We start from the raw sequence: 24,446 nt of genomic DNA, 5'->3' as shown, positions 1-24,446 counted from the left end.
TTTTAACCACCCATTGTCCTGAGAAACTCTGGAATAACCAGGAGATGGTACAAGGTCATACTCACAGCTGTAACTTGCCATGAGCGCCACCTCCATACATCGTTTGAAAGAATAAATGTTCCGGAGATTTCATCTATGTAAAAACTGCTTAACTGTAGCGTGTAGTTAGCCTTCCTGTTTGCCTTGAAATGGAACAAAATGTGGGTTCAGATGCACATGTTTGCTTAGAACCGGTGACGATTCTCTGTGCAGTTATTCAGACTAGACATGCTTACTCTGTACAGCTTTTCAAGCACTTCTAGGAGAGGTTTGGTGTCCTGGTAACGGGGGAAGGCGTAATATGGCAGCTGAGATACTACAGCCTTTTTCAACATCTGCACCACATTGTCCAAAAAGGATGCTGACAAGGATGACCAGCATTCTTCTGAAATATGAGGGGAAAATATTCCTGTAAACGAAACTCCCCTGCCAAAAAACCAATGAAACAAAAATCTCTAAACACACACACACGTCCCAGCCTTCCTCCACAAACACCTTGCAGCTTGCATACTTATGAACGATACATGATTCAAAAGTGTTTTTTAATGCAACGTGGTTTTGGAGGGAAACAATGCAGCCACTAAATGCAATCAGACACCATACTTCAGCTATTTGCACCCACTCATATAAAACACACATACAAAACTACAGCAGATGAGAGCAACACCAAGCCTAAACATGTGAACTTACGACCACCTCAGGCCAATAACCAGAGTTCCAGGGTAATTTTCCTAGCCCGTCTAAGGCTCGTCATCCCTCTCTTTGAGTCCCTCTCTGCTGGCTCCCTCTTCTCTATTGTATCAAACATAAAAGTTACTTGTCCTTAATTTCAAGGCCCTTCACAATCTATCCCTACCCTACCCTCTCATTCAGTATCGAAAGGTTGAGTCCTGCCTCCATGATGCCAGCCTCCACTGTCCACTTGTTAAACTTTCAAACAAGCACCTTCATGCTTTCTTCCACGCTGCCCCATAGGCTTGGGAGTGCGTACCATAAACATCCACACAGCTGCCTCATTATCCTCCTTCAAAACCCCACTGCCAAGGTGCCTATACATCCCTGACAACAACTGGGCTACTGGTGTGCTGAGACCACTGCCAATCACGCTGACCAATATTATCTCATTGTTTCCTATGCTCGCCAGTCTGTCCGCGTCCACCTCATTTATCTTGTCTTATCATTAGATTGTAAGCCCTCTGGGGTAGCGACTGTCTTTTTGTTCTGTGCGTACAGTGCCCCATGGACCAGGAGCTTGTGTGTCGAGGGTTTCTAGGCCTGGTAGTAGATACAACAACAAGAAAGGGAGCCCACTGGTTGTTTAGGATGAAGGTGGAGATATATGGTCCGTGAGTTGTGGAACAGATGCACATGAAATTGAGAAGAGGAGCTGAGGAGTAGAGTGTAGATGGAGTGTAGAATACATTAGTTCCTTGCTTTTTAGGGTTTGCATTGATTGACTATGCAATCTAGCACCTTTGGCTCTAACTAATAAAAATTGTGTGAGAGAATAAAACTCTCTCCCTCTCTCTCTCACACACATGTCATATGAAGATTTTGGGACAGCAGCACTATCCACAAGTAGTGAAGGGACGAGGCTAAAATGATCACTTTGTATGTTTGCACCAGTATGTTAACCGTGTCCTAATTAAGTAATTTTAAAATGTGTGCTGAAGTTACCATCTCAGGCAGTGGCTTCTCCTCAGGCTCAAAGTGAAACAACCTTACCCAGAATGTCTGAGGAGCGGTCACTCATGGTATTAATGGCCTGCGCAAGTCGCATAACAAAAGGCTCCAAGTTCGGTTCTTTGTACATCACAGAGCATTCTGGCAGGAGTAGGAAAATAGATAAAGCCTCATGATGAGGAGAACGCAGTGGAAGACCAGGAATCAGATCAGCCAACAGATAGGGATTTATCTGTATGCAATAAAATCAAATAAAGAAAGGTGGAAGAGAGAAAGCATTTAGAGAATGATTTGCAGTGCCATATACAATAAAGCCAATACTTTCTACCTGGCATAATGCTGGACTCGAAACTTTGCAAAAAAGAGTTTTTTTATGTAGAGTTTAGATGCAGTTAAAATAAAAAATAATCTATGTTAAAATTGGGGTAAAAAGGGATGAAGAGAGGTTTGTTTGTTAGAGTTGTTGGATACTTACTATCAATTGTGCCTTAAAACTGATTCCTAAGGACTATTTTGCACCTTTCTATTCAGAGATGAGGAGCCGCTTACTGGCCCAAATGCCTAAACTATCCCAATGATTTGGAAGCTGTGCTGCTGCTCTGTTTCCTGTCTGTCTCCCAATTCCAAAGTCATGGTGTTAAAACACAGAAATACTTTTGACATTTTACCACACTCAGGGTGATTTCGACATGGGATAAAGAGTTGTCCCCATCCTCTCATATACTTGGCCAGCTACCTCTTTTTTATGCTTAAAAACAATTCCTCATACTTGGGCGGTGAAGACTTTGGGAGATGAGAGGGTTAGGGAGATTAACAGTCTATGAGGAGAGTCCATGTGTTAGCATATCCAAGTGCAACGCATCACTGCACAGGGAGCAGAGTTTGGATCCTACGCTTGTCCTGAGCAACTTTGGCAGATGGCGTTACAGACCCTTCATGTCTTCCCCAAACACACAAAGAAAAATTCCCTTGCAAGTTAATTAATTAAATTAATCAGTAGCTTCCTGTGTGGTGAAGTGGGAATTTACTTAATGTTTTATAGGAATACGGTGTGTGCCTCAGTTTCCCCTATATGTTGCACAAGTATCTAGGTGGTGGAACAAGGGTGGGTGATTGTGCAGAGACCCTAGAGGGCAGGTGTGACTGCCGCCTAGCACCCTGGGCCCAGACAATGGACAGACATTCTGTGTCCTGGCAACTGATAGCCGGGCCTCACCCTCTGCAAGAAGACCTGGAAACAGATCAAAAGACGGAGGAGGGGAAACTGAGGGTGAGCTGCTGGAAGCAGGTCAGTCTCCTGGTTTGGGACTTGTGGGGGGAGAGCCCAGGGCTCTAGGGCTCCCCAAATTGGACTTTGCTGAATCTTCCTACTTTCTGTGCTAACAAGATCTGTTCTGTACTGTGTTCCAGATGACTAAGAAACCCTTCTGTTTTACAAGGTCGGCTGAGAGTCACTGCTGACTGCAAAGTTGGGGGTTCGTGGCCCCTGGGGCTGTATGGAAGGCTTTCCCAGGTACCCTATTCACTGCAGGGAGCTCACAGCATGAAAAGGGTACTGAACACTCCAAGGTCAGACGCAGGAGATGCTGAAGCCAAGGAGTTGTGCCCTCGGGAGTGTGTGCCCTGCACGGTGTCACACTACAAGAGGGTCCTGTCTCAACTTCATTCAGAGTAATTCCAGAGTACCAAGCCTGTGCACCCCTGATGACCTGTTAAATTAAGTTATACCCTGGATGTAATTTGCACAAAAACTTGCAAGATGTTTTACCTGGTTAACAATCCATTCCTTTTTGGTTAGCTCATCAAATACGTCCCTCGCCTTTTGTAGATCAACACCAATACAATTTGCTTCCAAAGCAGAGCTAAGGTGATTAGGAAAAAAATACACCTCATTTTATATAATAAAGGAGGATGCTGCAATATACCTCAATGGTTACATTTTGGTTTTAGGGGTTTTTTTTAAATCTTTTCTAGCAAATGCTCTTTCCTTTTTTAGCAAGTACTGATTTTTAAAAGGTTCTTCTTCAGAATTTAGTGCTGTGCAATGTGCCAAACTGACAGCCCTAGAAATTGGATCTCTTTGCTCATCTACAGGGCAGAGAGTGGCAATGCAAGCTTTCCCACAATGCCCAGTCAGCGTGCCTCAACCAAGCATCACCTGTAAGGGGGAGAGGACAGCTGAGTATTTGTGCCCATTCAATTCTTGGTCACTCTGCTGAGACTGTTAAAAAAGAGGGCCAGTTCCAACTGTGACATGGACAAGGGTCCACTGTCCGGGAAATAACCTAAGACGACCTGCTCAGGTCACACTGCCACCAAAAAGCCCTCAGACGGTCCCAAGTGTCAGTCACTATTTTAATGAGCTGGATTTGAACCAGTGACTCTTTAGGCTCAATAGCACAATACCAACTCTGTCCCCTAAATCAGCAAAAACTATATGATACACCTGTGGGTTTGTTTTTTTGGTTGTTTGTTTTTTTAATATAAACAAGCTTAGAATTGTTGTAGCTCTGTAAAAAGCCCCGAAGGGTTCTTGTTAGCCTTAGAGCTGTAGAACTGCTAAGTGAAGTGGAAGAGTACGAGAACACATCTTAGCTCAGCCGACAGCTTGTTTCTGCAATTCTTATTCAGGTACTTTAAAATTAAAGCTTTAGGAAACTCAGATAAATTCCATGGGCTAGATCTGCCCTGCCCAGGATGAAGGAGTGGGAAGAGGAGAAAGGGAGCATTTTCCAACACACCCCTAAGCACACTCACAGACTAGGTGGTCAGTATTCTTAGTGAGCACTTAAAAATGCTGAGGAGGCCAGTAGTCTGGCCAGCTGACAAGCATGGTCTGCTGGCTAGTGGTATGGTTGGGTGTCTGGCTGCCTAGTGCATTTACTGCTGGGGATTCAGCATATTGAATGGTGTTCCTTTATTAAAGAAGTAGCGGAGTGTATCACAACTACATAATCCCCCTTTGCTACCTGGAATCTTCTTGTCCCGCAGCAACATGACAGTTATTCAAACTTTAAAATGGCTGTTACTGCTCTGCTTTAACTCCCTTGCCACCCCTAAGCCCAGCAAGTACATCTTCTGGATACAGGGATAGGGTTTTGCCTTCATAATTTAGTTCACTTACAATTTTAGCTTCTTGTTTAAACTTAGCAAAGAATGGCATTGAAAGTATCACTTACCTGGGTTTTAAAAAACTTGCACTTAAACAAGCAGGAGAAGAAAATATCAGGGCTATTTCCCTACAAAAGGCACAATAATACAAGAAAGTAGGCATTAAACAATTATGCCACCTAGTAGGTCAATGTATTAGCACTCAGACATTTACAAGATTGAATCTTAAGCAATTACTCTGTTATTTAAGATATTAAGAGAGCACATTTATGTCTGTTTTATTTGCATGATGAATTTTCTACTGCCAAAAGATGCTTTCTTAAGACATGTCCTTTAGAGGAAGATACGATTTGCTGCAGGATTTTTATTCTCTCTCAGGGCCTGATCTAAACCCCAGTGAAGACAGTTTTTCCATTAACTTCAACGGGTTTTGCATCATGCCTTTAGAATCTAATCTGACTCCAAACGAAATGAGAGGGTGTCTTTCAAGTCAGTTTAGAGTCTGCTTCCATTCCCATTCAGCAGCAAACAGGTATCTGATGATTCAATGAAAAACCATTAAAGAATTGAGTTCAGAAACAGTGTTTAGTCATGGCTGATTGTCATCAAAGAGTGTTCATACAAGGCTGGCTAAATTGTAGGACAGCCACGTTATAGGCTAGGTATGGGCACATTACTGAAACTACTAGGCCCATACCTAGGTAAAGGCAGTAAAACAGACCCTACTTTTGTTTAAAGTTTATGAATCAGTTTTTAGTACATTGATTATAAAAAGAGTCTAAAGACAAGTCTTCTCATCCCATAATGTAGAAAAGTGGTAGACACCAACCTTTTAGCCTCCTGGAATTCATCAGTGCCAGCTGTCACTGCCAACCATTTATCTATCAATGTCCTGTCAAGCCTGCTAATCTTCGGCAGGGTATCTGTGGAAGAGATCCCATGTGCATGCTCAAGATCCTTAAATAAAACCAAAAAGCAAAGATACAACATATGAGTGTATATAAAATTATAAACCACCACTGCAAATAAGCTTTTTACAAAGCAATTGATCAAATCTGCTCCCACTTTTGCTCAAACTGAAGACCCTGCATTTGCATTAGGCAGGTAAATGCAACAGGCTACATGGAGAAACTACCAGTTCTCTAATCTTGTAATACTCTTCCTGACATTAAAGTAGGTTTATTTGAGTGTACTACCATGATGTCCCTGATGCTTCCCAAATTGAAAAGAAAATGTTTGTTTTTATTTACTTTTTGTAACAGAGTGGGAGGACAAGCAATAAATACGTGCAATTCTCGTGCCTTGGATTCTGAAGCAGAAGGAGATCATCATTACTAACCCTTAGAGATGGCACCCAACTGTACCTAGGATCCCTCAACTTAATTTTAGCTCCTGAAGGTCACCAATTTTCCTCTTCACAGTATCCCTTATCATCTATCCAAGAGTTAGCAAAATGAAAAAGGACACGGGTTAAGGTATATTGTAGTAACAGTCTGAAAGCTCCTGCATTGATTCTCTATGCCAACCAGTTCTTTGAGATAGCAACCAATTCTAAAACCATGCTCCCATTGCAGTCAATGAGAGTTTTGCTATTGACATCCATATGAGTGGAACCAGCCCTAGAATGATCTGGACACAATTCTAGAGAGGAAGAAGGGTGAATACAGGAAAAGAGCCACTAACTAGGTTTTGGATATTAAAATTGTTAAATTGAGGGGTGAGGGGAGGGAGAGGAGTTAGGGGACCACACAGTTTCCTACCAACCACTGTGGGTCTCCAGATCTGCTTTGTATTTATGGATCACACTTTCCGGAAATTAAAGTGAGCTGCTTGAGAAATCCTTGAGCTGATGACTGGAGGATCTTCTCTGCTCAACTGGCTCTCCTAGCCTGAACCAGGCAATATAGATAAATGAGCTGTGTTCTAACTAACTTCAGATTACTGAATGAAAACTTCCAGTCTCACCTGGACCTCCTCCTGCTCCAACAACTATCACTTAGCTCCAACCTATTTCATTCAGCAGACTACCAGGAAGGGCTTTGTGAGTGACTTATGGTTAACGGAGCATCCATGGAGAACCACTATTCTCCAAAGGGCTCAAAGCCATAAATCATCACTAGTCTATTGCTATGGTTAATTAATGTTTTTACAGAACACTGAAGATGCAAAGCTCAATGTAAGTACCAAATATTATCATCAGCCTATACTGCAGCTCTTCAATCTCAACTTCCTCCTTGTGAGATTATGGTCAGAATTATACCCACCACTGTAACTCTGATTCTTTCTACCATTCTCTGTGTGCTAGGTTAACACTGGGTGATTTACTCTTGCAACACAATCTTGTTATATATTTCCTTTAAAAACAACATTGGTTCATATACTTGAGTATATTTAAGGAATGGATTTTCCTTTCTTAAAACACTGTCAGATCCTCATGCCAAATCAACAAAGTTTCATTGAAATCAATGCAGTCATGATCACTGACAGCAGCTCAGGGTCTGGCCCATAAAATATGATTTTAGAAAAAAGTTACTGAGAGCAAATATTAAAGTTGCATAATACTTCCCATAAAAAAGTAATAAGAACCTTAATTAAGACCTCAAATGCCTTCATCGTTTACAGCCAGCAAAACTGAAACTTCACAAGGAAATAAACTTAGGGTCAGGGAGGTGTCTTTTGTGGGCCCCATGTAAATCTATTCAGATTTGGCTGAGTTATAAACTGGAAATTACCGTTTTCCCCTTTGTGTTTTGCTAACTACTGCTTGGCAAAAACTGCTGCAGCTGTTAATTGCTTCCAACCTTTTCTCCATAAACACGACATCTCTACTTTAAAATGAATAAAGCTTACATTTGCTAACATGCTAGTGATATACTGCTTGCAATTCTGCCCACCATCACTGAAACACATGAGTTAAATGAAATCTACAAGACAGGGTATCACTACCTGGGACTGAAGAGTACTGACGAAGTTGACATACGTTCCAGCAAAAATCATTTTTACTTGGACGCCCGACAGATCTACAAGAATACGAATCAGATCAACCGCAAATCCTCAACGTCTACTGCTGCTATTTATGCTGCTACTTTATTCTCTTGGGCCTTAGGCACTGATCCAAAGCCCACTGAAGCCAGTGCAAGTCCTTCTATTGATTTCAGTGGGGTTTTGGATCTGGCCCCAGACCTGCAAGTTGCTAAATGCCCGCAGCTCCCATTAAAGTCAAGAGAATTGAGAGGGCTAAGAAATGTCCAGCAGCTGCTCAGCATGTTACAGGACTGGACCCTGGGAGATGTTACAGAAAAATACAGGCAAGAGCCACAACAACATTTTACTCCCCCATATATTTTCATTGGATATTCTCTGTTTTTTGAAAATAATTACATGACAGTTATATTACAGTGATGATATCATCCGTTTCTTCGTAGTCCAGGTTAGTGTTAGATTTATGTCATGAAGCATGAGGGCTTTATATTCCTTCTAAATATAGATATTCTAATACCATCTAATATTACTGATAATGTTTTTGTTATTTAAGTAAGTGCCAAATCCTTTTTTAAATCCAACTAAAGGTCTTGACCTCAATTATCTCTTGTGGCAATGAGTTCCACGGATTCATTATGCATTGTGTAAAACCAAACATATTTCCACTTATAATCAGTACCGTTAGCTGAAACCAGACTGCTGATGTCAAAGTTCTGTATCTGCTCCCCTGGGTTACTGGCTGTTCCATTTTCAATGTGTCTTTGGGGACCACGTCCAAAAGATATAATCTGCCCAGAAGTAGACATATAGACCAGGGTGTGATAGCTGCCAAAGAGAAGAGATAACTTGTTACAAACCTGTCACAGAAAACTCTCTGTTCTCCCTTCCAGTCAATAAGAGTCAGCTGATGGTAAAACAGGGTTATAAAGGCACTTGTACAAATTCACTAGGACATCTAGTGGTTGGAGCACAGCACTGGGAATCAGACAAGATGGGCTTTATTCTTCACCACTGCAGACTGTGAGATGTTCAGTAAGTCCCAATCCCAGTGTAACTCAGTGTTCCTGTCTGAGAAGGACTACTTAGTGACCCATGCCTATTTGCCTTATTTGACTTCAGCTTGGCCCTTGATTTGCAGAACAATTTGAGATCAATGAAGAGCAATACATACACTATACATAAATGCCCTGCCTTATTTTTATTTCATATTACAGTATGCATCAGACCTCTGAACCCTCTAGAATTTGCTATATAGAGACCATCCACAAAAAAAATCCAGACAGCAGAACTACCTCAGGAGTATCTAATCTGCTTATCCAAGTTGTATTATAATTATACATTAAGAGCCGGCTTTACTGGAATACTCTGAATGCTTTGCATCCCTCCAGTGATGACAAGGAGCAAGAAATCCAGTTTCATAGGCCAGTTAAAGCTGGGTTTACAGAAGTTTACTGTTAGTGAAGGAATGAGTGCAAAGCAGTCAGAGCATACCACTGAACTTCACCCTAAAACTCTGTTTCTACCGGCTGCTGCAAACACCTAATGTATCTGTGTTCTCACAGAACTGGAGGGTAACTTCTTCACTAATTGACCTTAAGATTGTAACTGTGCAACTTTAGCTTTATATTGAAGCAGTTATTTGCTTTTAATGGGAACACAACTGGTTAAAAAAAAAAAGACCCAACATTGTCTATCTTCCTTTAGAAAACAATATTATTTTTCCTTGCAAAATGTGACTATTATGAAAAACATACAAGCTACAGTATACACCTTCCACATGCCAAGTGGGAAACTGGACCATCTATCCATTCGACCTTTTGAGGACCAGGCATCTGGGTTGAAGAGCAATGTCCCAGCTGTCCAGCACTGTCATCTCCAAATGTGAACACACTGCCATCCTGTTGAAACAAAAGCAAATTTAGTTTGCCATGGTTATGGGACTTTCACCTCCTAATTCTTTTTAACCCCTCCAGCAAAAAAGAAGAAAACCTGAAGATTGTTGAGAGAAGATGATACAAACTAGCCATACACAAGTGAAACCAAGGAAGGATCATATTCACAGCGGGCACGTAAACTAATCCAGTTTGGGCTGTCAGCATGGTTTGAACCTGGGATTTCTCATACTAAAAGCATGAACCTGCTGCTTGAGGTAAAGGGCTAAATTCCCTGTATGGAAGAGAGAGATTTATACCCTCTTGTAAGGCGTAGCCAAAATAATGGTGGTCAAACCCTCCCCCCCCACACACACAGTGGATTACAAGCACACCGATCCAGGGAAAAGCAACCTACTGAACATATGCACTAGCTGGTCGCAGAAGATTTCTACGTCAGATGTAGTGCAAGGATGTTGCTTTTACTTCATGTGCTTTCCATTAATTTTTGATAATTTTTCAGAAAACAGCTTTTGGTACTAGAAAAAAATACATATTCCATTTCTATTCTCATTAGAAGTCCTTTGTTTAGGCTGAAAGTAAAATTTCTTTTAAAAATTTCCAAAATACCAACGTTTTCCTAGAGTACAAAACCTGTTTACATTTGTTATTACATCTGTTTGTACATAGTGGAATAATTGTTAATTTTAAGATAAACTACAAAACAGTCGCTATAAGTAGGGTGTTTCCAAAAGCTCTGTTTTGGGAACCAAAGCATCTTGAATTATCCATTGATAATGGAGATTTTCATGGTTATACAGCACTTCGGGCCATATCCTACTTCCTGTCTTCCTCATCTGAGTAGTCCCATCATAGGTTTGAGTAAGATGAGCAGGATTTGGCCCAATCCTACACTTACTGAGGTCAATGGCAAAGTCTCCATTGAATATAATGGGAGCAAGACAGGGTCCCATAACCTTAAACTGCCCTTGTTCTTTTTCACGTAAACACCCAGCAGGGGTTTCCAACGCCAGAGGCTGTAGCAACGTGCAACCCGGACATCCTTGAGCACATAAACATCCCAGAGACCTCAGTGAAAGTTACGAGGCCTAAGGTCTTCGCACAAGGTTAGCACTGCCCAGGTCTTCTAATCCCTCCAACCCAAAATCAAATACAGACCCTTAAGCCTTGCTGTGCCATCATACCAACTAAGCATGAGCTTAGTACACTTATCTGTAGACAGTCATGGCCTGGCCACGCATCACACAGAAGGATTTGGAGCATACCTGGGTGAGCACTGCAGTGTGTTCATCTCCACAGCTGATATAGACCACACCAATAGTCTTCAGAGCAGCTACCGCATACGGTTTGAAGACTTGCTCTGTTGGAGAAGCACAGATTCCTATAGCATGTGAAATGGCTTCTTTCCTTTCATAACACCATCCACTAGACGTTGGGTTACCCTAACCCTGCTTTTTAGCATCTTGCCCTCTGAGATTTCATATCATCTGACCATGATTTATTTAAAAAATATTTAAAAGGAAAGGGGAGTTTAAGGGCAAAATGAGATCATCTGTGCTTTCGTCTCCTCATATTTACATACACACCTTCTACAGCATCAGCTAGTGCAAGGAATGTAAGTGCTTTGTCTGGTGAGCAGAAATAGAAACAGAAGAGTTTTTGTTCTAGGCCATGTTGAAGTTGCATTTGAAAGCTCTCAACCTGACTGTAGTTTGTGTCTTTGTTTTGGATTTGTAATCTACAAACAGACCACAGGTTTGGCTCATGGTGGGAAATCTTACAGGCTGAGCAAGAAACCCAAAGGGGGCTTGAAGATGCTGGCTTAAACATCTAGACTGCCAAACAAAACAACCTGCCACTCACTCACGAACCTCACATTCCATACAGGTTAAATCTGGCCTAACAGATTCTCTGCAAATAGGGAGCCATCAAAATTTCCATCCAGACAGAAATTGCATATTGTTAGCTTGGCCAAAATGTTATGAGTATAATACTGTCACATTAACGTGCTGGTTTTTATACCATCCACTTCCAAATGAATTGGTCATTCTTTCTGGTTTCCAAAGATCCTACTGTCTCCACAGCTGCCTGACCTGTGGGCCCTTTATACAAGCTGTGGAAATGTTTTGGTCCGAGCTGGCTGAATAGAGTCAATCATCTCATCTTTTCCTGTCCAAACACTTCATTTTCCTCAAATTTAATCGCTGTTCATGTGATTCACTGATTTTCTGCAAATAGTTCTTACCTGGTATCTTGTTTGTAAGGGGGACATTAAAAAAAGAGTTCAATGTTAGAAATTCAAGCTGTTTTGATTGGCTAGGTGGTATGTGTGACAGTCTGTCCCCCTATATTCACCCCTTTTAGAGGATTATGGTAAAACTTGTACAAAGTATGCACTGGGAGGTATCATTTGAAAACGCAGGATTTGCTGATCATTATTGTCTTGGTAAAATGTGTGTGGCAACACTGTATGTAAAGATTTCGCTGTGTGGTATTGTTGAGACATGTTGCAACCTGCTCTGGGGGCAGTCACAAACCAGTTCCCCAGAGACAAAAGGCTAGCCAAGGGCTCAGCCACGTGTCAACAAGATCAAATGGACCCTCAGCTGATTAAGTGGCCACTCTTCCGCAGGAGAGAGGGTGTTGGCAAAGAACTGACATTTTGACAAAGCAGCAGCTTGAGCTTCCTGACAGACTTTCTGTCTCCTGAATGCCAGCTGGAGGTGATTCTTGTGGAAGAGAAATGGCTGGAAGAGCAGACATCCCAAACCACCTCTTCCTTTCTCTCCACCCTCAGCATCAACAACGCTTGAAAAACAAAGGAAGCAGTATTGGAGAGGGATCCTGACTGAAGGATTCAGCCAGTAAGACAGTTGGAACTCCTGCTGAGAGAGCTCTTTGCTTTGAATTCACTTAGCTTGTTAAGCATTAGTTACATTTTACCTTTTATTCCTTGTAACCAATTCTGATTTTTATGCCTTATTACTTGTAATCACTTAAAATCTTTCTGTAGTTAATAAATTTGTTTTATCTAAACCAGTGTGTTTGGGAAACTTCATTTGGGAGAACAGGATTTGTGCGTATCGTATTCCAGGGGTGGCCAAACTTACTGGCCCTCCGAGCCACATACAACTATTTTTAGAAGTTCAAGAGCCAGGTCACAGCTGCTGGGAACTGGGGCTTCAGCCCCACTCCTGCTGAAGCCCCAAGCCCCAGCACGTGCTCTCCACAGGGCTGAAGCCCTGAGACTGCTCCCCTCCCCGCTGGACAGAAGCCCCTACTCCACCACCCCCCTGCAAGGTGAGGTCCTGAGCTTCTCCCCACGGCCCCCTGTCTGGTAGGTGGACACTGGGAGGGAGTCTGGGGGACTTGTGAGCCGCACTTTAACTGTAAAAGAGTCGCATGTGGCTCATGAGCCACAGTTTGGCCACCCCTGTTATTCTATTAATGAAATAAAGGACTTTATATGAACTTGTATTGTCCAGGAGGGTGCTGGGCAGTACAAGATGCACATTTCTGAGGGGAAGTCTGGGACTGGGAGTTTGCTGGTGTTGCCCTGCAGCGGAGTTCATGACTGGCTGGCTACAGTACTCATACAGTATAGCTGGGAGTAACCTACTTGCTGGAGGCTGTGTGTGAGCAGACCAGGAGTGGTTGCTCTCACGGCGAAGCAGTGTAAATGTCACCCCAGGTCGGAGAACTGAGGGGACACAGCTGTCCATCAGTCCAGATTGTACCCTGGGTAACGTCACAGGATGTTTCTGCTCCCTCTTTGGGTAGGTACAACTCTTACAATCAGGCTTCCAGTGTGAATATGAATTCAAAATGTGTTCCTGCAAACATTCTGCAAATGTTTGCTTAAAGTTTCCCGTTTTGGTGATTTCTCGCCAACAAACTCATTTGATAGAACATGAACAGTTGGTGCAAATTCATTCAAACATGTACATATCCTTTCCCCCCTCATATTCATCTAGTTCTAGTCATGGTTCATTCTAGCGAACAGTGTAAGTCCATCCCAGCGAACAGTCTAAGTCCATCCCATTATCTCAGGAGAGTATATACAACAAGAGGAAATCTGGAATTAAGATGGAGTTTCCTTGAGAAATGAAAGGATAGAGTTACCTCTTGTATTAGCGTGATTTAATCCCAGCTGCCGTGCGTTGTTCCTTCCCCACCCATACACAACTCCTGAGAGAGACAGCGCAAAGGTGTGTCCCCCGCCGGCAGCAACCTGAGCCAAGGGGATCCCGTTGAGAGATGTGACATGCTGTGGGCTAGGCTGGGAGGGGGTTTCTTTACCCAGGCCCAGCTGGCCATGGGTGTTCTGTCCCCATGAAAAGACTCTGCCATCTTTATTTTTATTAAAAGAAAGAGAGAAACAAAGTAAAAGATGACACACCTTCAAGTGACACGTGCACTAACTAGCTCACTAAGAGCTGTGAAAAATTATGCCCCTGATGTGAATTTGATGCCACAGAGGAGGGCAGATTTACCACTCAGTCAAGCTACATAAGGGTGAATTCTATGCTCACTAATCCACACACTACCCCAATGACTGTGGGGTGTGATGACAACTAAATTTGGCCCATACCCATTATTCCTCATGCTTGTGATTTGGCAAATACCTGGAGCTGCATGACACTGTGCTGACAGAATAATTTTACACAGCTTGTGTTGGTAGCAAACTGAAATTAGTATCTATAGTTTCCTAATCCATCCAAAGCTGAGGAATCAGGTAGTTCTGTATGCTCATAGAAACTGTTACATTTTTCATCTAACAACAACAAATAATGAACGGAGAATGCTTTTCTCAGCGTCCCCTTCTACCATTTTAATGCCAGTGAACCTGTATAACAAGATAAAATACCACCCTCTTAAACATGACACACTATGCCAAAGGCATATATTTAATGTAGTGCTCATGACAAATGCCAGATTGACAGCCCTGAACCCAGTGCCTTCTGTTTAGCCACAGAACAAGTACAGAACAGGCAACAGCAGAGGAAGCTTCTTCTCTGCCCATTTAACCATCCGTGCTGGATGTAAGAAGCCTCACTGCATGTAGCAGGAATTGTGGTTCCTCACTAGGAGGAGGAAGAAGGGACACATTCATCTCTTTATTACTGAAGATGGATTTTAGCTATCAAATGAACAATTCCCCAAAAGAACGTGGGGAAGATTTTTGACATTTTCTTATCTAAATAGCAGTTTTGAGAAGGGTTGCCTTCCCATCACAGACAACACCCAACACAATAGCTGGTTTCAGAGTAGCAGCCGTGTTAGTCTGTATTCGCAAAAAGAACAGGAGGACTTGTGACACCTTAGAGACTAACCAATTTATTTGAGCATAAGCTTTCGTGAGCTACAGCTCACTTCATCGGATGCATTCAGTGGAAAATACAGTGAGGAGATTTATATGCACACAGAACATGAAAAATTGGGTGTTATCATACACACTGTAAGGAGAGTGATCACTTAAGATGAGCTAATACCAGCAGGAGAGTGGGGGAGGCGGGGGAGGGGAGAAAACCTTTTGTAGTTATAATCAAGGTGGGCCATTTCCAGCAGTTAACAAGAACAATGTACATGGCCAGAGGGGCATTGCTGGCACATATCACACTGGTGGATGTGCAGGTGAACGAGCCTCTGATAGTGTGGCTGATGTGATTAGGTCCTTTGATGGTGTCCCCTGAATAGATAAGTGGACACAGTTGGCAACGGGCTTTGTTGCAAGGATAGGTTCCTGGGTTAGTGGTTCTGTTGTGTGGTATGTGGTTGCTGGTGAGTATTTGCTTCAGGTTGGGGGGCTGTCTGTAGGCAAGGACTGGCCTGTCTCCCAAAGTGTGGGTCATTACACAAAGTAAAACTATTTCCCCATGTTTATTTCCCACCCCACACTGTTCCTCAGACATTCTCGTTAACTGCTGGAAATGGCCCACCTTGATTATCACTACAAAAGGTTTCCCCCGCTCTTCTGCTGGTAATAGCTCATCTTAAGTGATCACTCTCCTTACAGTGTGTATGGTAACACCCATTTTTTCATGTTCTGTGTGTATATAAATCTCCTCACTGTATTTTCCACTGAATGCATCTGATGAAGTGAGCTGTAGCTCATGAAAGCTTATGCTCAGATCAATTGGTTAGTCTCTAAGGTGCCACAAGTAACACAATAGCTAACGCTTTGACAAAAAAATGTTACTAGCAGCTCCTTTGTGAGCATAACTAACCAATGGCTAACTTGGCCCCACTGGGCTTTTTCAGAAATGAGGTACTAAGCATTATTTGGGCTGTAAGAAAAACAGAAAAAGATAAATTGACATTTGCCCGCATCACACTGATTGCTCTGCTTGTATATTGTATCCCTTTGCCCTCCCTTTTCTCCGTCTCATCTATTAGACGGTAAACTCTTCAGGGCAAGGACTGCGTACTACTCTGTGTTTGCATTGTACTGGACACGATAGGGTTCCATTCTAGGTTGGTCCATGAGCACTACTGTAACGAGCATGATTACTACTAACAATTTCTGTTAAAGGAGTAATGGACAACTTAACATCTGACTGACACATAAATTAACTGCACCAAAGAACAGAATTGCTTGCATGGCACTTTGGAAATAATTTAAGAATGAAACGTGTATTACCTTGTGCAAGTGCAACCGAGTGATAATGCCCACAGGTGACTTGTATTATTCGGAGAGCAGAAAGGCCATCTATTTTCCTGTAGTAGAAACAGGACAGCCAAGTTAACTTGGCTTCTAGAGCATATGAAAAACTCAATTATGTTTCAGAAAACAGATAATGTAATATTATATTTTATAACACTGACTCTGCAGTCTCTGATTTACCTTTGCCTGGCCATTAGCCAGTCAGAGTTTTCTGCAATAGGTTGTTTCTCCACTACTTAAGATAGATGCATATAAATGTGTCATTTGGACTCTGACTTAATTTGTCCTGTGCTTCAGTGGCCTATTATTCACACAGAGGTGAACGCGCACTGTATTTTGAACCTATTCGGAATAGATTCTTACACATCCACTGCAATATAACTTTGTTGACAGCAAAAGTATCCATATATAAGCATTACAGCTGGAGAGCATAGCTACAGCTAAAGTTAAGGTTCCCTGAACATGCCCATGCTAACAAGACTTTTGCCTAGAACTTTGTCAAACTTTCACCTGGAGGGGTGAAACTTTCTGGATCTGGTTTCTTCCTAATGATGAATGTCTTTAGAAAGCTCAAGCAAATATTGTTCTGCTGTTTGTTTTACTACAAAGGCAGGGTGGGAAACAGAAAGCAAACATAAATGTTAATAATGGAGAAAATGTTGTAAGGTTGTTTTTTTAAGAGCTTGGGTGTCTTAGCAGTTTGGAACAGAAACTAAAAATTTAGCATGAAGATTGTTTATAGATCAGATTTTTTGGTAGTCTAATGAAAATCCATTATGGATTGGATTATGGATCACTTGATGATTACCTGTTCTGTTCATTCCCTCAGTGGCATTGGCCACTGTCAGAAGACAGGATACTGGGCTAGATGGATCTTTGGTCTGACCCAGTATGGCCGTTCTTATATCTGAATTTTAAGGGTCTAAAAAGCATGCTATATTTCTTAATTATAAAAGCTTCTTTTCTAATAGTGCTCTCTGAGTATACTCTGTTGGTATTGCCTATGCATGTAGAACAAACTTGACTGGAGTTTTTGACTGTTCCATACATTTTGAAAAACCCGGTCTCTTCTACAGACTTCCTGGAGGAGCCATGTTTGATATGCCATAAGGTCATCCAGACTGGGTCTATTCCATGTGCTAAATTCCCACTTAAGCCTGTGTGTAGAGTGCTTTTAAGAATGGGCCCAATATTTTTCACTAAATCATTTTCAAGTGTGAGTTTTAATACACTGCTTACAATTTCCTAACCCCATGCCCAGCAAGCAGATAGAAAGGGCATGCATGGGAGGGTGGAGTGGGGAATAACTAACTAACTACAAATGTTGTCTTACAAGACTGAAAAACAACATTATGAAAGGGTAAAGAAGTGTTAGAGTTTCATCTGATACAGGATCAGAGCATTTTGTTCCCGAGTTCAGCAAGGCCTCAGAATGTAATATGCCAGCTAAACCACTTCACACGTGACCAAACAGTCATGGTCTGGTCAAGGCGATTCTTCTTCCGTGGTGTACAGATGTTAGTGACTATTTTACAACATTCACTGGCTTTTTTAGAACTTGATGTGCTGAGGAGTTATTTGCATCCCTGCTGGTGAGGAGAGGTCTGGTGATCTCCTGCTGGGGAGTAAAGTCGAGGAAGGAAAGACTTAAGGTCAAGGAAAGAGCAGGCACCATCCCACCACGAGGATTCCCCTAGGAAAGTGCAGCTTTAAATTGGTCATGCCCCCATAGGATCATCCCTGAGCCATCACTGCCACATCCCCTTCCTGACCAGCACCACCCACTTTTGGATCTTCTCTGTTTGGCTGCTACCCTCTTCCCCACCCCCACAACAAACTATAAGCTCTAGAGCTTGATCCTCAATTTTCGGTGCAGCCTGCAAGAGAGTTGAGACCTGTTCCCACGCTTCTTGCACAGCCTAAACTTTAGTCAGGATTAAAGTAGCTGATCTAGTCTTTGATACATTCAACTTTGTGGGAGGAGGAGGGATAAGGGAAGGAGAGGTAAACAACAATTCTCCTTAAACAGGAAAGAGACAGACAGAAATATACTTGCTATAAAAACAAAGGGTTTGTGGTCATACTGTTTGTGCTTTACATTTCCGTATACCATTCAGTAGTCATGTCATAAACATGTCAGGTGCAAAATGGTTAGAAAGAGGTGTATTTGGCAAAGGAACCTAACTTGCATTGATCTGACATTCGCAGTGGGGGATACAAAACAAATGTTATTTACAAGAACAACTAACAGGATTATGTGAAATAAACACGTCTCCCCTACTTTAACTTGTGGCTGCACCACTGCCCAAAAATTGCAGGGGGCAAATCCTGCTCTGGCACTGACTTCCACTGGAACACTGATGCCAGAGCTGAATTTAGTCCCATATTCACAGATGAGTGCGTGTACTGCTATTTATAAATAAGTCCTGTAACTGCACTTGAAAAAAAAATATCTGAAATCCTCAAGCAGTTCTCTCTCCATGCATGCCGAAGCCTACATCACCCCAACATAGTTAGCAGAAAAATCTCTTCTAAACAAGCTGCAAACAATTCAGGTGATGTTGAACCACCATCTAATCCCTCACTTATGATAAAAGAAATCATACAGAGACAAAGTTAACTTGTGGATGAAATGCTGTGTTTGGGTAAGTAAAGAACATGCTATGCAAGAGTAGGAAACCACGCACAGCATCTAAATACTCTTACACCTGTTTTGAGACAGCTAGATGTGAGATTCAATGCTCTGCAAACTTCCCCCAAAACTCAACTTTTCTCTCTCAGACCTTCCAGTTCCAGTCCTGACCAATGTCAAACTGGGCCAGATTCTGTAGTGGTTTCGTGACGTGCACAAATGGGGACCATACAGTGAGTCTGAAACATTACGCTTAAATGGCTACTTACTTCGGGATTAAACTTTGTTCCTTAAATTCTCCAGTGCCCAGCTGGCCTTCAGACCCAGCTCCCCAGGAGAAGACCTTTCCTTTGTTGCAAACAGCCAGCGAGTGTTCTTTTCCACAGCTCACATGAACAATAATCTGTGCTTCTAAAGCTTGAATTTGTTCTTTTTGGTGGGGAAAAAAAGTTATTCAGAGGTTACAGAAAGAAAAGATATACACAAACCCTACCTGCCAATAGCAAAGGATTAGTCATATAGCAACACTCAGCTCCTGGGGGAAGAAATTCACATTGGTGATTCCTCCCACTAATTAAGAAGTAGCATAAATAGGCTCTAAATGGAGTTTCCTTCCTCTACTGGAAAGATCAAGGCTGACACAGGACCATGAGCATGTTGGTTAATACAGAGGAAAAACAAGAGCACTCTCAGGTTTCTAACACTTAACACTAATGTGCCTTGGGAAAAAATTATGGCAGTACCACAAGAATATAAGAGAACTTTTATACGAATGAAATATTTAAACACGTCAGCCTAAAATCTTAATTCACCTTCCACAGCTTTTCATTTCTCCTAAGTTTGCTAATTACCAATGTTATTGTACTTTTACTTGAAAAGATGGGTTGAGAGAACTTTCTCTCTTCTTTGGTGCTGGAAATAAGTCATAAACCAAATTTGTAGCAATAATTTTATTGGTAAGAAATATCCAAATATCAGGGTAATCCGCTGGCGGGCCGCGAGACAGTTTGTTTACACTGACTGTCCGCAGGCATGGCCGCCCACAGCTCCCAGGGGCTGCGGTTTGCCATTCCTGGCCAATAAATAAATAATATATAGAGGCGAGAAATAACAGACCTCAACTCTATTGTCCCTCTGCAAATTTGTGTACAGAGTCAATCCCTTACCTCTCTCTAAAAGTGAAAAGTTTCAAAAAGTTCAGTGAATAGAAGATCGTTGGGGGTGGAATAGATCTGGACAAGGACAAGAAGTCTGGAGATAAATGTGAAAAGCAAGGGACATATGCTTTTTTCTAAAATATTATATTTGCTGTTGAAGAAAAAAAATCCAGAATACTTAACGTTGTTGTTTTAGTTAAATAAAACAATTTAAATGTCTGTCTGGTGATCTCCTCCGAATACACCATGGCAAGAAAATCCTCCAAATATTAATGATTAACCTGTTGAATTGGAGATAGTTCACCTCCCAAGGACTTCAGAAATATCTGCTTCAATTACTTTCGGTAAATGAAATAACCAAACAATCATTCATTTTCTGATATAGCTGTAAACCTAATCTGAAACGTTTTCAAAATAAATCAGTTTAAAAATGTATAGTTGTACCTTCTAAAAATGAAACCTAAAAATGAAACCTCTCTGGGTTGTGAAGAATAGGTATTAAGGATATAACAACCAACAGGAATGCACTTTTATGTAGAAAACCATGATTAAATCGAGTCTTCCTGACTACTGATTTAAACTATGATTTAAATCAAATCCACCCTGGCACCGATATTGATTTGTAGGTGCAGAGAGGGCTGCCACCTTCTCTCGCTAGTCTCTCTCTGAGTTACCGGTGAGGAGGAGAGACAGCCAGCCAGACGCAGAAAGCAGAGCAGCAGCTGCGGCTGGGTTTCGCCTCTCAGCAGCTGACTGCCCCCACCAGGAATCCGAAACCGAATGTAGCAGCGACCTGGAGGCGGAATCCGAAACCTGCAGCTTGATTGGCAGGAGGGAGAAATGGAAACGTACCGGAGCGGGAGCGGCTTTCCCAGCCGGCTGCATGCACCCAGCGGAACCCAGCTGGGCGCCTGCCCTAGTGCCGGGCCAGCTCCGGCCCCAGCGATGTGGGTGAGGAAGAAGCACCGCACAGACCCCCAGCACCCAGCCCCCGGAACCACCCGCCTCGCCCCACGCTCCTGGCCCCCGGCTGCCCGAGCGGGACAGGGCACTGCCCAGCCTCTTACCCGGCGTGTAGCTGCGAGGCGGGGGCCGCTGCCCCGGGCGGAGCCTCCTGCCCAGCTGCCCCCGGGCGTTGGCCCCGCAGGAGCAGACGGTGCCGTCGGGCCGCAGCAGGAGCGTGTGGCGCTCCCCGCAAGCCGCTTCCAGTAGCGTGTGGCCGCCGCCGGCCTCTGGCCCCCGCCGGCACCGCACCGGCCCGCCGGCTGCCGCCTCGCCCAGCCCCAGCTGCCCGCAGGAGCCGGCTCCCCAGCAGTACGACATGCTAGACCGGTGGCGGCGGCGGCTGCTGCTTCGCCCAGCCTCTGCCCCGCCACGGGGAAACCTGCTTCCGCCCTCTGTGTCGAGCCAGCCCAGCCCAGCCCAGCCGGCCCCTTTCCAGCCTGCCCTGCCTCGCAGCTGGGGTGGGGAGGGAGCTTGCCCTGGGGCCCCTTCCCTGGCATTACAGGGGGCCGTGGAGGCCAGAGAGAAGGCGCCTCTGTTCAAAGTCACCCAGGGCAGTGGGGCTAGGGTGACCAGATTTCATAGGGACAGTCCCCATAGTTGGGGCTTTTTCTTATGTAGGCTCCTCTTACCCCCTACCCTCTGTCCCGATTTTTCACACTTGCTCTCTGGTCACCCTAAGTGAGGCACCCAACTCCCATGGGAGGGAGACACCAAAGGGCTCTTCCTGCCTTTGGAAATCTCTCCCCCTAAGTGTTTTTTGTGTGTGTATAAACAAAGCCCTAGCCCAACAGCCTCCCCCAAACCAGAAAACAAACCCCAGCCAACCAGGGAGAACAGAATCAAACCACTTGCCCTCCTTTATCGACTACAGGCGTTTGGTCCACCCTACTCCTGCAGCCACACCCGGCATCCATCTGAAGTGCCACTGATTTGCAATGGGCTTTGTGTGGGCACATGAAAACCACCCACCTGGAAACCATTGCAGGGTCAAAGCTGTATGCTGTACACTGTAACTAAGGCCATGTCTACACTACAGAGCTTTAGTCAGTACAGCAATGCCAGGAGAAGGAATTCTTCTGTGGGCATAGCTACATTAGCTAAATCCACAGAATACTCTTTTGGTGGCGTAGTTGAGTCTACACTCGGGGTAGCTAGTGAGAGTGACTTTTTCCTCATTCCTAGCCGATATAGCTATGCTCACAAAACTTTGTAGCATAGACCAGGCCAATACTCTGTTAAAAGATGCCATGTTCTCAGCTGGCCAAGCTTTTCAGAGAGGTTCCACATTTTTGCTAAGCAACTGGGGCAAACCAAAGCCTGAATTGTAAATGTTAAGCACATGGGTAATTTACTCACGTGAACAGTACCATAGAAATCAGTGGGATTACTCACATTGGCAAAATTACACACATTTAAATGTTTGCAGGATTGAAGACCTTGACTCTAATAGGAATCTAATCAGGATGTGGTTAAAATGGCAGAACTTTCCTAGTATTGATGCAGTTATACTGGCATCAGTGTTTACAGCAGTACAGTTTATGCCAGTTCAAGAAGCAATATACTAGTGTAACTGTGTACACTTAGGGCTTATACTGGAATGATTATATTGGTTAAAAATTCACACCCTTAACTGATACATCAGTATAACTTTTCTAGTGTAGACCAGTCCTTGCAAGCAGCACCATGGGTTCATTAGTGTTCACAGAGAGCAGATGGGGACATGATTTTTTATGGCAATCAGAAAGAGCCACAGAGTAAATTACATGGTATTCAGCGTATCTGACAGATTTGGGGGTTCAGTTCAGACCAGTAAGGGATTGGGACACTGCCAGTCCTGTAACCCTGGGTGCCTAAAATGCTCTGTTGCTGGGCAGAGCCTGTCCCTTGGGTACAGTGAATCGGGGTGACCGCTCTGGGCCCCATGCTTTGGGGGTCCTTGCAGGCTGGTGCAATTGACCTGGCATGGTCAGTCCCGGAAGTGATGGGTCAGTCCTGGAAGTGACAAATTCATCACTTCCGCCCTGGGCCCCACACCCCCGTAGGGATGGCCCTGCTGTTGGGGCTCACAGCCTGGACACCAACATCCAGCAGACAAGCGTGCAGTTCCTTGAGCGTCCGTGTGCCATGCAGCCCTCGTTCCACTCTCCGACCCCAGCAGCCTGTCTACATCCTGGTCTCCACCAGCCTGGGTTACTACTTTTAGGGTGAGCCCAACACACCTGCAGTCTTGAAGTTCCCCAAAACCATCTGCCCGGAAGCATCCAGTCATCTCCTGGAATGCTCAGAAGAGATCAAAGTACATCTTATTACTGTAACTGGAGTTAACAATCACTTCAATTCAAACCCCTCACTAGATTGGTTTAGATTAAAAGAAAAACAAGTTTATTAATAAAAAGAGGGAGATTATCTCTTGTACTTGAACTCACTTAACGACAAAAATGGTTACAAGCAAATAACTTTACTTACATGAGCATACATACATAAAGGCATTTCAAGAATAGGTCCTAAATTTTGCAATTTATATTCTTTGGATGGCATTTCTCTTTTCTTATACTACATTTTACAGGAAAAATGTGTGAATCTACAGAAAAATGATTAAAGGATTAGAAAACAGTTCTTACAGTGATAGACTCAAGGAGCTCAATCAATTTAGCTTAAAGAGAAGGCTAAGGGGTGACTTGATTACAGTTTAAGTATTTACATAAGGAACAAATATTTAATAGTGGGCTCTTCAATCTACCAGAGAAAGGTATAACATGATCCAATGACAGGAAGCTGAAGTTGGGCACATTCAGGCTGGAAATAAGGTATACATTTTTAATGGTGAAAGTAACTATTGGAACATTTTGCCAAGATTCACGGTGGAATCACCATCACTGCCCATTTTAAAATCAAGATTGGATGTTTATCTAAAAGATCTGCTCTAGGAATTATTTTGGGGAAGTTCTAGGACACGGGGTCAGACTAGATGATCACAATAGTCCCTTCTGCCCTTGGAATCTATGAATGTCAGGCACTTCCCACAGTTCAACTTGGCTAATTCATAAAGTGGACTCAACAGCTGACAAGAGCTTCAGTGTTTCTGTTTGAAAGATGATTTGAGTTAGAGTGTAACAGTCCTCACTTGGGGTTGGTCAGGAAGTGTGGCCGAGTGGTTAGGGCTATGACCCATGACGAGCAGAGGGGTTGTTGGTAGAAAAGCCCAGGTCCTCCCACTCCACCAGGCTCCAACCCAGGGCCTTTTTGGGCTATTAGTGATCTGGCAACCAAAGCTGCTTAAG

At 43.3% G+C, this 24,446-nt stretch overlaps 1 protein-coding gene across 1 annotated transcript in view; it reads right to left on the bottom strand.

Annotated features, from left to right (window-relative positions):
- LOC311519584 (putative E3 ubiquitin-protein ligase HERC6) overlaps positions 1-21,491 on the bottom strand; it is a 33,895-nt gene extending 12,404 nt beyond the window's left edge. Inside the window, exons 1-14 of the mRNA XM_084626224.1 lie at positions 21,228-21,491; positions 19,273-19,432; positions 16,348-16,424; positions 13,830-14,057; positions 10,973-11,067; positions 9,586-9,713; positions 8,495-8,640; positions 7,780-7,853; positions 5,663-5,790; positions 4,902-4,961; positions 3,491-3,584; positions 1,765-1,954; positions 276-424; positions 66-182 (exon numbers count right to left, since the gene is read on the bottom strand). Coding sequence (XP_084482350.1) covers positions 66-182; positions 276-424; positions 1,765-1,954; positions 3,491-3,584; positions 4,902-4,961; positions 5,663-5,790; positions 7,780-7,853; positions 8,495-8,640; positions 9,586-9,713; positions 10,973-11,067; positions 13,830-14,057; positions 16,348-16,424; positions 19,273-19,432; positions 21,228-21,483 — 1,902 coding nt within the window. The 5' untranslated portion in view covers positions 21,484-21,491. The remainder of the gene's footprint in view (positions 1-65; positions 183-275; positions 425-1,764; positions 1,955-3,490; positions 3,585-4,901; positions 4,962-5,662; positions 5,791-7,779; positions 7,854-8,494; positions 8,641-9,585; positions 9,714-10,972; positions 11,068-13,829; positions 14,058-16,347; positions 16,425-19,272; positions 19,433-21,227) is intronic.
- Positions 21,492-24,446: the final 2,955 nt, after the last annotated feature.

Source organism: Lepidochelys olivacea (assembly GCF_965140295.1).
Source record: "Lepidochelys olivacea isolate rLepOli2 genome assembly, chromosome: 4".
NCBI lineage: Eukaryota > Metazoa > Chordata > Testudines > Cheloniidae > Lepidochelys > Lepidochelys olivacea.
This window is presented reverse-complemented; position numbering and strand designations above follow the sequence as displayed.